Source organism: Gambusia affinis, linkage group LG13 (genome assembly GCF_019740435.1).
Source record: "Gambusia affinis linkage group LG13, SWU_Gaff_1.0, whole genome shotgun sequence".
NCBI lineage: Eukaryota > Metazoa > Chordata > Actinopteri > Cyprinodontiformes > Poeciliidae > Gambusia > Gambusia affinis.
Window position 1 is genome coordinate 5,325,300 of NC_057880.1, and position 15,893 is coordinate 5,341,192.

A 15,893-nucleotide genomic window follows, 5' to 3' on the forward strand; every position below is an offset into this window, starting at 1 on the left:
AAACAGATGCACAACTATGCATCCATACATCTTTGAAAAGCAGAAGTAGAGCCTCCTGCACAACCAGCAAGAATGCAACAAGTGGTTTCTGGACAGTAAGTCAACAATAAAACACTTGTTTCTCCAGCCGCCATTGTATAATGTGTACAAACCAGCTGACTAAGTGTCAGCTGCTTGGGTTGCTAGGTGACGGGCAGTGACTGCTGATTTGTGACTTTACAGTAAGACTGTTTATTTTCCAGACACAAAAAGAAACAAACACCTTGCTTGGGTGTTTGTTTGTTTTTAAGCGCTGTTTTTAGAAGCATTAAAAACCCAAATTGAAATTGAAGTACAAAAACTTGCAAAATGTGAATTTTGCCTGATAGGTCCCTTTGATTCATGCTTTAATTCTAAGGCAGTTGACTTTCTTGTTTCATATTCTTATATTTACATCACTATTTTGAACTCTCATATTCATCATTATGTGTGATGACGTTAAACCTAGAAAGCATTTACCACACAAGTATTTACCTTGACAATGAAAGGATGTGATTTGAGTGATTAGATTTACTGTGTGGTTTAGGGGTGGGAGGGACGAGGGGGGTACTAAGGGATCCGTACCCTGAATAAGTTCTGTCTGGTGACGCCCCTGTCACTTAGTCCTTCTCTCTTAGATTTGCAAACACACACACACACACACACACACTTCAGAGCAGGTTACTCTGTGTCAGTGGCTGTTCTCTGTTGAGAGGTTGTGGGCGATGTGATGATTTCGAGTTACTGTGGCAATTCTCCGTTGCCGAGGTGACGCTTCTCTCGACAACCAAAATGCAGCCTGCAATCACAAACACCCGCGTACTGCTGACTAACACCCGTACTCAGTGCTGGAGAGGATGAGCAGCATGTCAGCGCGGTCGCGATTAAGCGGACCCGCACAGATTAAGGCTCTTGACGTCGCAGTGATGCTCTCAAGACATCATTTCGATGGGTCCCCACGTCCAAATGACCAATCCATGGCATTTACTGTGATCCGTTGGAGGAAATACTTGACGATATTCATTATTGGCATTGCACTACGACCAAATAAGACTCTGTTCAGGTGTTCAGATAACTCAGTTTTACCCATTCGTCCATAGAGCAACATTTCTTGATCTTTGTCTACGTTCCCTCTGGTAAACCGTAGTCTGATGCTCATTGAGAGCAAATGTTTCGCCAAGGCACTCCTTCCATGCCAAGTAAACTTGTGTGATCTCTTTCTTTCATGTCATATCAAGACCCTAATGTAAGTCCCCGGATGATGTTTTCATTGTTTGGAGACTTCTTTTAGGATCATACAGCCTGCGGTCAGGGTAAACTTGACCGGACAGACCTGGGCATGTTGGGAATAAATACATAACGTTCAATTAATTAGAAAATCACCGAAAAGCCCATTTATTTTAGGAACTTTGTCACACATTATTTAAATTCATTTTACACACACAGATGTTTGAAAGCCTGTATAATCTGTTCATTATGATGATTTTTCCACTCACTGAAATGAAAAATATGACAATTAAATTAGAACATTACAACAGAACAACAACAAAACAAAAAAAATAGAAATGTGGGTTTAATGAAAAGTATGTGGAATACCTACTAAAAGGTTGTTTATTATTTTCAGAATGTACTTTTAATCTTACAAACGAGCCTAATCTAAACTCATATTCTAATTTATTAAATATTACTCACTAAACAGTCAATTTCACAGATGATCTGTCTCACACTGTCATGTTAAAAACAGGAAGGGAAACATATTTTTGTAAAGTTTACAAGCTGTACCTTTAAGGACCTTCAAACTAAAAATCTAAAAATCAGATTTGGATTGTTAAACATAAAGTTTAACAAAAAAATATTATCTAGCCTAATCTAGGATTTTCAATATGCAGATAATTCCAGCTAAAACTGAAAAGTATGACATGATCAAAAGGTGCAAGCGACAATAAATACTTTTGCAAGGCTCTGCAGCTCATTATCCCTCTTGAACAATTACGTTTGAGTGCAAATCGTGTCTTCACTCTTGGAACGTGTAGATTATATGCAAATCATACATCAAAAGGTAGCTGAAGTGTTAGAGTGAGCTTAAAAGATTACGCGTTTAAACAAACTGGACGAGCGTCACTTGAAAAGGCTGCGTCTGTGTGCTTAAAATTAGGAGATGACAAGATGACAAGATTTGGCTGATTAAATAGTACAGCAAAATGAGGAGGGAATTAAGTATGAATGGTCACAAATGAAAGCTAAAGTCACCTTAATCTGGAAGCAGCTAGAGCGAAAAGTGGAAGAGAATAAAGGAGTAATAATAACAACCCCAGTCAGACAGCATTAATTGAACAGAGACCAGTAACTGGAGCTGTGAAGCGTGACTCACTGGCAGCAAAACCTGGCACACACTCACACACCAACATGAGTTTACCAGTTCCATTGCCCCCCTCTTTGCCTATCACCATTATGTCTTATTTTCCTAGCCCCTCACGTGCCTTCGCCTGCCGCACGCTCACCCATAACCATTGTCACGGAAGCAGAGTCGTCTTCCACATGCTTGGATGTTTCATCTCCCTTTAATCAAGACACAGGCCCTCATGCACTCTCTCAGAAGCGCACACAAATCCACTCGGCCTACCACACTCCCGCCTTGACATTCACACACAGTCCTGCAGCCACACAAGAGCTCCTTCCTGTGCCTCTCGCCCACCTGCCGCACCGCAGCAACTCAGAACGAGAAAGCATCTTTTCAGCCTCTCGGAGTGAGAAGCACTTAAGGAAAAGTGCCATGTCTCTCAAGCACGTCACTCAAAAGGTCCCCTCCTCCCCCTCTGCACCTTGTGCAGCTTGCGTCTGCTCTCACATCCACGTCTTCTGCAGGTAAGGGATTTGTTGGTACATCTGTGACCTTTCATTGGGAATGTGGTGAAAAGAACATTATTTAAATGCCAGAAAGCTTTTTTTATTTTTTATTTTTTTTAAAGGAGCTGCTAGCATAATAATGCACATGTTCTTACCAAAGGAAATGATCTCAATGAGACATTAGGCACAGCAACAGCTTTATGAATGATTTTGAAGCATATTTTTCAGTTCAAGTATGTGTGGATGGGTTTATTTCTTGATGACATTGTTTCCATAGATTTCCATGACCTAGAATTTCTTCATTTTAACACTTTTGGTCTCAGTTGTATCGTCCCTCTCAGAGAAAACATGGACAGGAATCTACATTCATTGGTTTGACTGATTTCAAACCTGGAACTTCATGTGTTAATTGATCACCTTATGCCAGAACAATTAATAATTTGGCCCTGAAAACCATAAAGACAAAGGCTGGGGATATTGGACTTTAGAATGAACAAAGCTAGACGACTCTCTTCATCAATGGTAAGAAAATTCAGAATTTTACATTCCTAGCATGGTATGCTAACACTCCCATCTCTCATCAACCTTTCTACTTCCTATTGACCCTATTGACCCTATGTTACCTTAGCAGGTCGAGGCGCCATGATGGCTGTCAGAAAATTGAACAGAGCGACTTTGATTGTTTTTGCCAGTAAAGCTCTGGTTTCTATTTGCTCAAGTCTGTGGAAGTAGCTCCTCTACTTGGGGCTCATAAACTACAAATTTGGAATTAGCTAGCTTAGAAACCAACTCCTCCCACCTTTCGTTTGTTGATTTGATCAAATCACCGACTTTGCCTGAATTCACACCACATGATTTCTATACAGGAGTAGAATTCAAAATGCACAAAAGTCTTGATATTTATATCAAGTTTTTTCGTACATGGTAAGCTACGTTATGGTGGGGGCATTCTCTGGTTACAAATTAATAGCTAGCACACACACAGGTTGTTTTGAGGTCCGTTGTGGCTGAGCGGGGTGCTTTCTGAAGAGCGTGGTGTCACGTGCAAAGGGTCGACAGTGCCAAGAAGAAATGTAGCCTATAAGAAAGTGGTGGTGACTTTTTACCGCTCATCTATCAGGAGCATCCTAACATATTGCATCACTTCCCTCTGGATATGCTACAGGATCACCAAAACCAGGACCAACAGTCTGAAACTGTTTTTGTTTTCTCCGTAAACCATCACTGGACAAAACCCACACGTGTCCCACTTAATTTTCATAACTCTTCCATGTATACAACACTCACAAATATTAATACATGGACCACCACACGAGACAATGTGCTATTCTTCAATGGAAACCCCATGCATTGGTGCATTCTGGGAATTATTTATTTATTTATTTATTTATTTATTTATTTTTTTTTTATCTATTGCTATTGATTGTAACTTATGGTACAGGCACATGCTGCCACAAGGGAAGTTGTGTATAAGAAAAGACACAAATAGGAGAGTGTTGAAAAGATGGAAGGGGTTATTTCTAAAGCTCACGAACAAAGAAAACAAGCAAGCAAGAAGGAAAGACTTGTCTTCTAGAAGGGTGCAATGCTGGGTGGAGGTAGTTGTAGAGATGTAAAAGTTGATGAGCCATGTTGTTGTAGACGGTTTAAAGAATTGTTGAAGCTAGGATAAGAATTCTTGATAAAGCAGCAGCATGAAGGTTTAGTGCAGAGAAAGAGCTCTACAAATGCAATATTTGCCTTGAGGGTGTTGCCAAAGAAGTGTGTAAAAAGTCTAAGGGAATTTCCCTGTGTCTGTGTGCATCTAGTGAAAGTAAACGGTGGCGTGCAAAGAGAGGAGCTCTGGTACTACATGAGAGAGGTCAGGCGGGGTAGAGAAGTTAGTGAGGGTGGTACAAGACACGCACAAGGACAGAGAGATGGTGGTGAGAAACAGGACGCACACTTTCCTAAAACTTCCCCTTGTCTGTTCCCAAATTTTTCCCACAAGTCTTGGGAATCATTAAGATGTGTTTTTAGAAAAATTGTAGCACAAGCCTTTGCATTATTTTTTGTCAGCAGCGAGGTTTTTGTTACCTTCAAACAAATGCCCAAGGTATTTGGGCGGCCATTTGTGCCTTGCGACCTGAATGAATCACTCTGCACACTTGAAGAGTAGACCTGCCACTGTTTCATGCTTTCTTCACTTGTTGAAAATGCTTCTCACTGTGGTTCACTCCTGTGATCGTCACCAGCTCCCTGTTACCCTGCAAAGATTAGCAGGTATAGCCTCTCTCAGGTTGAGGATGACATTTGACTACATTTTGTTGCAGTTAGGTACAATAAAATGTATCTACCTGCATTTTATTGGCTTTGGTCACAAAAAATAATGTTTCTGGACGATTAATCATGTCAGAAGTTATCGCAATAAATCATAGTATTATTTTGAGATAATTTGCCAGTAATTTGGTGATGGCATAATAATGTAGGAATTCTCAAAGATAAATAAGCTTTAAATTCCAATGAACATTTAACACTGGAACTGGAAGACATTTTAAATACCCAAAATAAATAGACAAACCAACAGAAACAACTAAAAAATGAATTACCAAGTCTCAGAATACAAAATTATCCTTAAAAAAAAAAAGGTTTAGTTGAGACCAAAACTCCAAACTGAAGACTTTTATCATCCAGTTTTTGCTAGAAAGATGAAAACAATAAGTCACAAAATTAGAAATGATTGAGATTGTTTTGATTTATTATGTGATTACTGGATTAATCAACTAATTATTGATTACTGTGACAGGCCTACTTTGGACAGAGATATTGCACCCTATCTGCTGCTGTAAAGAAATTCTCACATGTGCCACCCAAAATATGGCATAATGACCAACGCACTACTTAATGTCAGCTTGTATGATGCAGATACTCTATCTGCCCTGATAAACATTAACTCACCTCAGCATTCTCAGCGCTTGGACAGCCCTTAGTTAATGGAATTTTGCTAATTAACTGAGCCAAAAGATATTTTTGACTAATTTGAGGCTCTCATTCTGTGTTTAGAGCAGTGACATTTGATTCAAAAGAAGTAATCTCAATTTAAAGACATGACAAGACTTGATGTTCCACTAGATGTGCTTCCTTCCATCATCTTTTGACTCGTTCACCAACACGTCAGCATACAGGGCAAAATTAGAAAAAGTTTTACGAGAGAAAAACGTTGAGATGGTTTGGACATGTATGAGATGAAAATATGCAAAAACATAAATCTATTAAAGCAAAGACATTAAGGCCATGAATAAATGTTGACAGACACTAAGGATAAATAATTTTTTTGGTGTAAAACTAATGTACACATTTTATATTTTGTGTAAATTCAGTTATCACTTGCAGACAAAGTGAGACGCTACAGGTGAAGCTGAGTTTTGCACAGGCAGTTTGAGACGAGATGAAAACTTTTCTTCTGTTTTCTCACATTTGTTTCCCAGAAAAGTCTTTCCTTTTAATATGGACTTTTAATGCAGACAAAGTTCTAAATGGAAGTGTTAAACAACGTGGTCTCAGTGTAACAATGCAGTTTATATGTGCCAAGCAGTTAACATTTGCGGCTCAACTTAACAGTAGACCAGACAAGAAAAGATGAACGGCGAATAAAAAAAAATGAGCAGGGAAAAGTAATGTAGGAAAAATATAGTAAAAGTAAATAGCAGAGTGAAATTAACAACTCCTGGAAATAGTTTTCAATGCTTTTATTACTCTATTATGTCAATTTGTTTTATAAACGTTTTCCCATGTTCATTTAACACATTGTTTTTTTTGTTGAGGTTTTTTTTTTTGTGGAACTCTAACCATTCTCATACACTAATTTTACTGAGCTTGTTGTACATCAACTTTCTCAAAAAGCGGTAGTAGTAGTTGGTTGTACCAATCCATGAGGAAAGAAGGCCTTGTAAAAGGAAAAGGTGATTTAATTTGTGTTGGAAGTAGCTATTAAAACAAACTCTAATCCTTTGTTTTATTTGATCTAATCATCAGAAATTTTTACTTTGAAGAAAAGACTGGAACAGTGCAAACTACAAATTGTAAAATGGGGGAGGATGTTTACCTTATTTCAGAAATCAACTTAAGTTTTAAACTTACTTGATAAATACGCAGACCGGTTTTTTATTTTTATGTCCTTTGAAGATTTTATTTCTGTTTATTTTTATAAGTTTGGCTTACAGCACATAAAAACTAAAAAATTCAGTTTCTCACAAACAAGAGATATTTGTTGCATATGATCAACAAAAACAGCTGCATTGTCTTTACTCTGAAATGTTATGTTTTGGCTTAGAGCATCAAAGGAAAATAATACTGATTAGCAGTGTTCCAGTTTCCAAGCATTTAAATTAAGTGGAAGGAAAAACTGTGGCACAAAAAGGTGAACGCTCAAACAAAAACACTTCTGATAGAATTGTGAAGAAAAACACATGTAGAGTTTGTAGGAGATTTAAACCCCATAGAGAATCTTTGGCCTGTTGTCAAGATGAAGATGAGCAGAACCAGAACCAAGCTGAAGGCCACTTTTTAAATCGGTAAACCAGCTGTTTGTCTTTAATAGGAAGCTGAACACATTTCATAACAATACTGGAAACCAAAGTTTACTCTAGTCTCCAGTCGGTTGTGATACTGCAGATTCTGGCACGTAACAATTGATTTTTCTGTAGCTCTGGTGGTTGCAACTCAGGTTCGCTACTCTGCTAGCAAATCAATAAAAATCTTATTTCTGAGTGAATTACAAACAATAAAGGTCGGATTTTCAACTGCATGAGAGCAGCTTTTCATTTCCCTTCAGCAGCGGACTGACTTCTCGAGCCTTCTGCGCTTGCTGGATCCGGCTGTGTGCGAGTGATGCTTTCCTCTGGCTCCGTTTCGACAATACTCAACTTTAAACTCGCATCTCGCTCACTGCTTTCCTTTGGCTCTTCTCCTTTCGGTTTCCGTTCTGCTCTTTCTTTGTCAGATAGTACCTGGGCCTCGTCTAAAACGTGCCCATCTTCACTTTTTTCTACAGCTTTCCTCGCGCCCGTCTTGTTTTTACGTTGCAGATCGGTTCTGTGCATTGCCAGTCTCTCGCTAGCGTTGACAAAGTAATTCTCCAGCTCTGCCACGGGTCCTCTATCAGAGAAAAAGCTGTCCAGGTATGCCTGAGAGTAGTGATCTGACGTGATGAGGTCCAGGTTAACTTGGGAGGACGTGACTGTGCCAGAATTGAGCTTTCTCCGACCTGGTGAATACAGTTTATTTCAATAAAAACAGCCCAACTGATGCACAAAGTAACATTTGTCAGAATCAATCAACAAAGTGTACCGATCTCGTCCTCCAGGACAGACAGCGCGATGGTCACGCTCTTTCCCGTCTCTCTGTCTGTCACAGTGAGGCCTGTCATGGCGCCCTCCTCTGGCACATCTTGGGAATGGTCAGATTTGGCCAGAAGACCTCCTCTGCATTTCAGAACACAGACCGTTGTAGCTTTATAACACCTGAAAGAAGAAAGATCCAGGTCTGACAGGACAGAACGATGATGGATGTGTCGCCTTATGAGACATTTCACAACACGTGTCTTAAAAGTTCTTACCAATTAACGCCCATCGCACTAAATTAGCACATTGTGGAGCAGTCTCATTTTCCTTGTGCGGTGTTGATTATGTAAGAGTTGCAGCTATTGACAGGCTGCCAGAATATCTTTACTGACTAACCTCGAGCTGAAATGTTGGCGCTGCACTTTTCTGACAGAGCTAAGCTGAATACTGAATAATATTGAAAATCCGTCTCTGCTCTGGCTCCCACTACCAGCATGTTTCGTAAAGGCCATGCCTCCACAGAACACTTATGTTTTTGTTTCTCGGAGATGGTGTCAAAAAAAAGAAAGAGATAATTATCACGAGTTTTCACACATTTCCCATCATTCGGCAGAAACACTAAACAGCAGAGTTTGGCAGATTTGAGTGTCTATGCTCCTTCAATCCATTCATAAATCAATTCAGGCATTCATCTAATCATCATATCATTAGCCCTTCCCTTCTTCCCTCCATCCATCACCTGTAGGCAGCTATGATCTGTTTGAGGTCTTCCAGGTACTGATCCATTGCTGCCCTTGCAGATAAAGGCTCTGCTTTGTCCTCAAAACAAGCGAGATGAACCAGCATCTGCGTGTGAAATGCGGCTCCGCAGGCCCAGTGTCTTAGAGATCTGCAGGATCAGATAGGAAGAAGAGCCGTCTAACCCGTCACAGCCTCATGTGTGATGTGCGCGTCAAACACGTTGCCTTTCCACTCCGTCAGTTCCTTCTCGGCACTGTACCTGGAGTCGCAGCCGCCCCCAAGCAGACAGGTCTTCAGCCGAGTGAGGATGAGGCTCAGCTGGGCCTCGAGCCGGACCGAGTCCTCGATCAGCCTCCTCTTATCGCTCAGGCTGATCCTGCACCGCTTCAGGTACTCTTCCATCACCTCCTGCAGCTCCCACACACTCTGCTGCAAAACATTTTTAAATATTTAAGAAAGGTTCAACTAAAGGGCACTTGATGTCAAAGACAAAAACCAAGACCAATTAAAGACACATACAACTTTATCGCAGTCAAGTGGATGCAGAAAAAACAAAACCGCAGTGTGAAAGTTATGAGGGATATTAAAGGTGACATATTATTAGACCTCTTTTTGGGTCTCAGCTGTTTCTAAAAGCAACACAAGTGATTATAAAAGTCCACCCATCTGTTTTTTTGGCAGTAGGTTTATGTTTTTTAATTGTCTGGAATATGAGCTGTTTCAAAAGCCTTCTGAATGTGACATCACCAATCAGCAGGCCCAGTCCGTCACCCAGCAACCCACGCAGAGCTCCGGCCTGCTCGGTCATCTGTTTCTACCGTTGCATGTGCTGTACAGTATCTGTAATGTTTTGTTGTTGACTTACTATCCAAAAACCACTTGCTGGATTCTTGTTGGTTTTACAGGAGGCTCCATTTCTGCTTTTCAAAGATGTACAGTTGCATAACTGTGCATCTGTTTGCAGCCATTTTCACATGGGAGTGTAAATGGTGAGTTGGGGGGCGTGGCCAGCGGCAACTTGTTTGGATTTAAAGAAACAAGAAGCCCTAAAAAAAGTCCAGTCATTCGAGTTGGTGCTCAAACACGAACTAGCTAAATTTAAGTTTTATTCTCAAAAAGCACAAGAAAAAGTCTAAGTTTTGGGAATGACATTTTTAGCTTGTACAACACTTAAACTTCTGCTTCACCATCTTGAAATGCCATCGCCAAGGTTTCCATGGTTACATCCTAACACTTTCAATCAATCAAATAGTTCTTCACACCTTTGATGCATCTGCTGTCTTCACACTTTTCATGAAGCTTATGCCAAAGTCCAGACACATGTGGATGTTATTTAGATGTTCTATGTCAACATCAAAGGATTTTGCAATAAAAAATAAACAGAGATGCGCAGAGTTTTTTTGTAGCTGATTTGCAATGTCCAGTGTTTGCAAATACTATGACATTGCTAACTCTGGGTGATTACAATTTCACTTTTAGAACATAAGTAATATATACTTTGAGTCCTCTTCATTCAGTAATGTAATCTGCACTGAAGATTGTTGTTATGAGCATGACGCAGAAACACTTAGACATGGAGGAAAAAGAGTCATTAATTGACGTACAGGGACGAAACTTATCAAAGTTCAGAAGGTTTTATTGAGAGCTCATCAGGACAGACCTTGAATGTAACAATCTATTAACTGAGTTATTAAAGCTGACGGGGGATGAAGACGAAATAATTCAGTCAATAAAATTTGGTAATATTTCAAAATACGTATTGCTCCCACGTATTTCCCTCTGCGCTTGAACAGAGGCTTTACCTGACACGACGGCGAAGCCGCTGGCCTCCCTTTCACTCCTGCTGACTGTTTTGATGACCAGGCCACGTCCATCACCATGGTGACCGCTAACCCCACCAAGCCAGCCAGGCGTGGCTCATCGGAGAAGGCAGACAGTCGACCAATCAGATCCCTGAGGTAGGTGGGTGCCCGCTTGCCAAGGTCACTCTGAATCTGAAGGAAATAAATCAAATATATAAATGTATTTTTGTGAAAAAAAAAAACACACACACAAATGACACAATAGCTGAAGTAAGATGTTTACTGTTACCTAATAAAAAAAGTGTTTTGTCATCATCATCATCATACTGGTCCCTGGGTTCCCTGTGTATTTATGGGTGACCTCGTCACAATCCCCAGCTGGCCTCCAAGACTTTCTTTCTCTTTTATAGAGTTCTGCTTCACTTTGCACAATCCCTCTTTATTAACTGATTCAAGGAAACAGCCTCGTCCCGCTCCTCCCGTTAATCTCCGCCTGCACTTCAGTGGATTTAGGGCCGATCAATGAGCATTTCATCCACTCAGACGTTTTCCACACAGAGTCTTCAGACCGCAGGTGTGTCTCAACAAATCGGAATATCATTGAAAACACGTTTCATGTCAGTAATGGGATCCAAAAAGTGAAATGAAATATTTATTAAATCCACCTCAGGAGATGGACAGGCTGATTGATTCAATGCTGCTCGTGAAGTAATTTATGAAAAGTAGACTGAAGCAACGTTCATTACACACACAGTGCATCTTTTTCAGCTGCTTTAGAATTCTGTATTAAAAATTCTTATTATTTTTAATACCTGAACTAAATTCATGGTTTCTATTAGCTCTAAGCCATGATTATACAAATTTAGATACATTTGAATTTGTTTTTGATGATAATTCTTGCATTAGCCTGGTGTTATCGTAAAATAGATAAATCCATGTAGTGAATAATACGATGACATTAACAATATATTTTTAGTTTTTTCTGTATACTTGCCTTTAAAAATTTTAGATCAACTAATTGACTTACCGTCAATACAGTTTACATTAATAATTGGATATGAAAAATTGTCCAATAGGATATTTTAATTAATTTATTTATTTATTTGAAAATATTTGACCAAAGTGAAACTAGAGTTGTGCCACTTGAAGAGTTCTGAGTTAGACATACAAAAGGTTTTTTTAATTCTTAAATGCAAAATGTACATCTATATTTGTTTTTTTTTTACAGTTTTGGCTTAATTGCTTCTCTGACTTTGTTGCTGTTTCAGCAAATGACCTTGTTTTGAGTCTGTACATTCCACTTAATGAGTAATAACTTACTAAATTAGTTGGCGATTATTTCAATAACTGATTCACCACAATTAATTATTTCAGCTCCCATTTGGTGTGATAACTGTCCACGAGTCGAGCAGAAACAGGCTTTTTGATGCACTCGAATTCAAGTCCAGCCTTTGAATAGGCCACTCCAAAATCTTCTTTTTTCATTAGCTTAATGGCTTATGGCTGGGCATTTCCTTCAGAATTTTCTGGTAAGGAGCAAAATTCAAGGTTCCCTTAATTACTGCAAGTTCAGGTCCTGGGAACCAAAAGAGGCCCAGACCATGACAATACACCATGTTACAATGCATGACTTTTGCGTTCTCACTAAAACCAGGAAGATAGAGCACATAACACCAGTTTTAAAGTCCCTCCACTGGCTCCCTGTAGCTCAAAGAATAGACTTTAAAATACTGTTGTTAGTTTATAAATCACTGAATGGTTTAGCACCACAATACATTAAAGATTTGCTGCTGTTGTATCAACCTTCCAGACCTCTCAGGTCTTCTGGTTCTGGTTCTGGTTCTGCATCTCCAGAACCAGAACCAAACCAGGAGAAGCAGCATTTAGCATCTATGCACCAAAAATCTGGAACAAACTTCCAGAAAACTGTAAAACAGCTGAAACACTGACTTCCTTTAAATCTCAACTAAAAACCCACTTGTTTAGAGTTCTATTTGAAACGTAATCAATTACAAATTTATTGACGGAATCTGACTTGATGTTCTGTTTTTATTGTTGATTCTATGTTGCATTGTATTTTTGTGTTTGATTTGATGTAAGCCACTTTGAAATGCCTTGCTGCTGAAATGTGCTATACAAATAAAGTTTGATTTGATTTTGGAATGATGACTTTTTTTTTTTTCTTCTAAAAACGGCGTTAGATTTACGTCAGATGGAACGGGATGGACACGTTTAAAAGGTGTTTACCTGTTTCAGGTGTTCTTGAAGACTGGCCTGGGAGACAGAAACCTCATTTTGATTGGCTAGGAGCAGAGGGTGCACCACTGCGAGGTCAGGAACCGCCTCCTCCTCCACCATGGCATCATACATGACAGAGCCAGCTGTCTTCTTCAGCTCAGTAAGTTCTTCTTCGGATGACATGAGCTGGCCCATAATGCAGTTTACATTTGCGCATATATCCATTATTTATCCCAGCATCTGAAAGAAAATTGATTTTAATAAAAGGGAAGTCACAGCTTCTTTCCTAAACTAAGTAGAAGCATCATCTAAAAAATTAAGATTTTAGAGAAAAAAGTGAACTGGCGACCCAACATGACATGTTTTTCTTTAATCGGTCAACATTTACTATTCAGAATATTGCGAAAACATCTCTAAATCAGCACCCTAACGTTTTCCAATAATCTTCTAGCATCAGTTCAGTCAATTTCTCTCTCACAGCAGAAACCTCCTGTCTCTGTGGGTATGTTTTGCTTTCTCACTTCCTCTTTTCTTCTTCTTCTGTTCTGTTTTCCTGGTGCAACAGTAACGACATTCACCAAGACAACACAGCGGCATACTGGAGCTTTTCAGCAAAACTACACCGCCTCCTGGTGGTAAAAATTTGGAAGTACAGCTATACTGATCTCAGCCTGAAAAAGTTGCTCTATTCTACATGTGGAGAGTCGAAATATTACAAGTAAGTTATGTGCACAATTTACATTTATTATAACTTAATTTAATTCAACATAGCTCCTTTGCCTCAGTCCACAATAACTTAATTTAATTCAAACGGTCAATAAAGCTCATCATATAGATCTGACTGGGCAACCTGCACAGCATGCTAACGGTCCATGCTAACAAGCCCCACCTATTAGCTCCCTCATCTTTTCAAGGGAAGAAAGTTGCAGGAAATGTAGAAATAATTAAATGATTTTAACAAGTACATTACTAAAGCATGTCAATAACAATAGTTTATTTAAAGCATTTCATCCAATTCACTGCTTATCCCTGCTGATATGGATAGCTGTTGCCTGTCTTTATGATTAATCAATTTACTGGATTATGGCCGCTATGGGCCCCCATTCCTGTCTATACCAGTGTATAAAAACAACAACACCCATCAGAGTATCTATCTTGCACTCTCTCTTAGAAATATCTTAAAGGAAATCATAATGACTTAAGGTCCTTGGAACAGTTGCACACTCTTTAGCGCTGTGTTAAACATTGAAAAATGGGCCAAGGGCTTTTGGCTTTTTTTATTTAGCTAAATGGAACGATGGCCGTGATGTTTTTACTTGATAAAATATGGGCCGAGGGGATTTGGGATTTTGTGTAGCGTAAGAGATGTTCTTTTTTTAAACTGGGACAAGGACTTGTGTGCTGTCAGGTCAGGGTTTTGTGTGTAAAACAGCTGCAGCTTGATGGAGCCCTCCAGGCTTTCTTGTGGAGCGCATCAGGTCCATGTTAATACCTGATTCGGCTGGTAATTTATGGCGTGTCTCCTCAGGTGCGTGATGCCATTCCGCTCTTGTAGCATACACCTTTTTGTGTCCAGACTTTAAATGAGGTGGCAGCCTCACCTGTCAGACGTTATTGAGCTTCGCCGTTTAGTGCAGCAAAACAGCAGCTGGTGAAGGGGCTCAGAGGTCACATTTGAAAAGGAAGCAGTCGCCAGTGATGAACAAAAGCTACGTTTAACTTCACAGCAGAAACAAATGTATTTCTGTACGTAAGTACGCTTGTCAAATGTTCACTTGTGCTGCTAGAATTTAAAAGTTTGCTATTCTATGGTATGTTTATTACTAACGTATCAACAGTTTGCATTTGTGTGTGTGTGTTTTTAACCAAACGTGGTTAGCTAGAGCTAAATATACAGTTATTTAACACATTGAAAAGGTAAGAAAAGTATATATTTTTATTGTATATAGAATAGGATCTATATGCAATATGGAACATTCTATTTTATTATGTTCTAAAGTTTTGTTTACTTTTTTTTAATGAAAGTGATAAAGCTAAAGAAATAAAGTATTGTCTCTGTTGCTGTTTCTCCAAGTTCCTATATAGAAAATAATGGGGCTGCAGAAAAATGGCCTGGGCTGTATGTTATTTGTACTTTTCAAATAGTTTTGTGTTGTTGTTGTTTACAAGATATATTTACTGAACTTTTCAACTGTTGTAGACCCATAAATGTAATCTCAATCAGGTGTTAACTGCATATACATAAATAGAAAACAACATAGCACAGTACAATATGTACAATATGATATTATTATATCATAGTACAAAACTGAACTCTCTGGTATTATAACATTAAGGCTCTTGCAAAGATTGTGGAAATATTCAATCTAATGTATGGTTCTGTGTTTTTATTTTGTCTAACTATTTTTGCATGTTCGGCCTTCGGAGCCGACTGAAACATTCAATTTGCACTTGTGACACAGAAACCAGCCGTGGATGTTTTTGCCTACTGAAACGTGAATTTGACCAACACTGAGTTCATCTTTTAAAAAATGCTGAAGAGAGCAAGCATGTGAAGCAAACCATGCGTGAACCGACATTCGGATCTTTCATCATTTCCGTCTCCTCTCTCTCCCCCTCTGGTCCGGTCTGCTCGCCGTCTCCCTGCCTCCTCTCATTCCTTCTGCTGCCGTTGATTCTGATGGCTGCTGTCAGCAGAGTTTACCCGTTCGGCTCTGTTGCTCGGGGAGTTTGTGTTCACCTCTCTGTGTCTCCGTGGACCTTAAGCCCCGGTGACACACTTCACACTCCTCTGGGAGCAATAGATCTTTAAATGTGCTCACTTCCCAACGTCACGCGTCTGCGTATGGAAGCACGTATGTACTCTACATGACTAAGTGGTGAAAACGCAGCATGCCGCCCGGCTTCTTTGCTCACCCCCCCACCC

At 39.5% G+C, this 15,893-nt stretch overlaps 1 protein-coding gene across 7 annotated transcripts; it reads right to left on the reverse strand.

The window, feature by feature from the left end:
- Window positions 1-7,005: 7,005 nt before the first annotated feature.
- Window positions 7,006-13,534, reverse strand: LOC122842432. 7 transcript variants are annotated; one of them, XM_044136279.1, is made up of 7 exons: window positions 13,489-13,534; window positions 12,977-13,207; window positions 10,730-10,921; window positions 9,187-9,356; window positions 8,926-9,075; window positions 8,194-8,366; window positions 7,006-8,110 (listed from the first exon to the last, which is right to left on the reverse strand). In XM_044136279.1, exons 2-7 carry the CDS (start codon window positions 13,190-13,192, stop codon window positions 7,665-7,667), a joined length of 1,347 nt encoding a protein of 448 aa, XP_043992214.1. In that variant the 5' UTR covers window positions 13,193-13,207; window positions 13,489-13,534; the 3' UTR covers window positions 7,006-7,664. The 7 variants fall into 7 exon arrangements, with proteins under 7 accessions (XP_043992214.1, XP_043992217.1, XP_043992210.1 ...); XM_044136282.1 differs by having other exon boundaries at window positions 8,194-8,327; window positions 13,393-13,515; XM_044136275.1 differs by having other exon boundaries at window positions 13,393-13,496.
- Window positions 13,535-15,893: the final 2,359 nt, after the last annotated feature.

What these genes read in the sequence shown, in the direction of transcription:
- LOC122842432 (XM_044136279.1), bottom strand. Translation starts at nt 13,192, where the DNA reads ATGGATATATGCGCAAATGTAAACTGCATTATGGGCCAGCTCATGTCA. An exon ending in TTCAAGAACACCTGAAACAG is followed by an intron (nt 10,922 to 12,976) that starts GTAAACACCTTT and finishes TATTTCCTTCAG; the next exon opens with ATTCAGAGTGACCTTGGCAA. An exon ending in CAGATCATAGCTGCCTACAG is followed by an intron (nt 8,367 to 8,925) that starts GTGATGGATGGA and finishes TTCTTCTTTCAG; the next exon opens with GTGTTATAAAGCTACAACGG.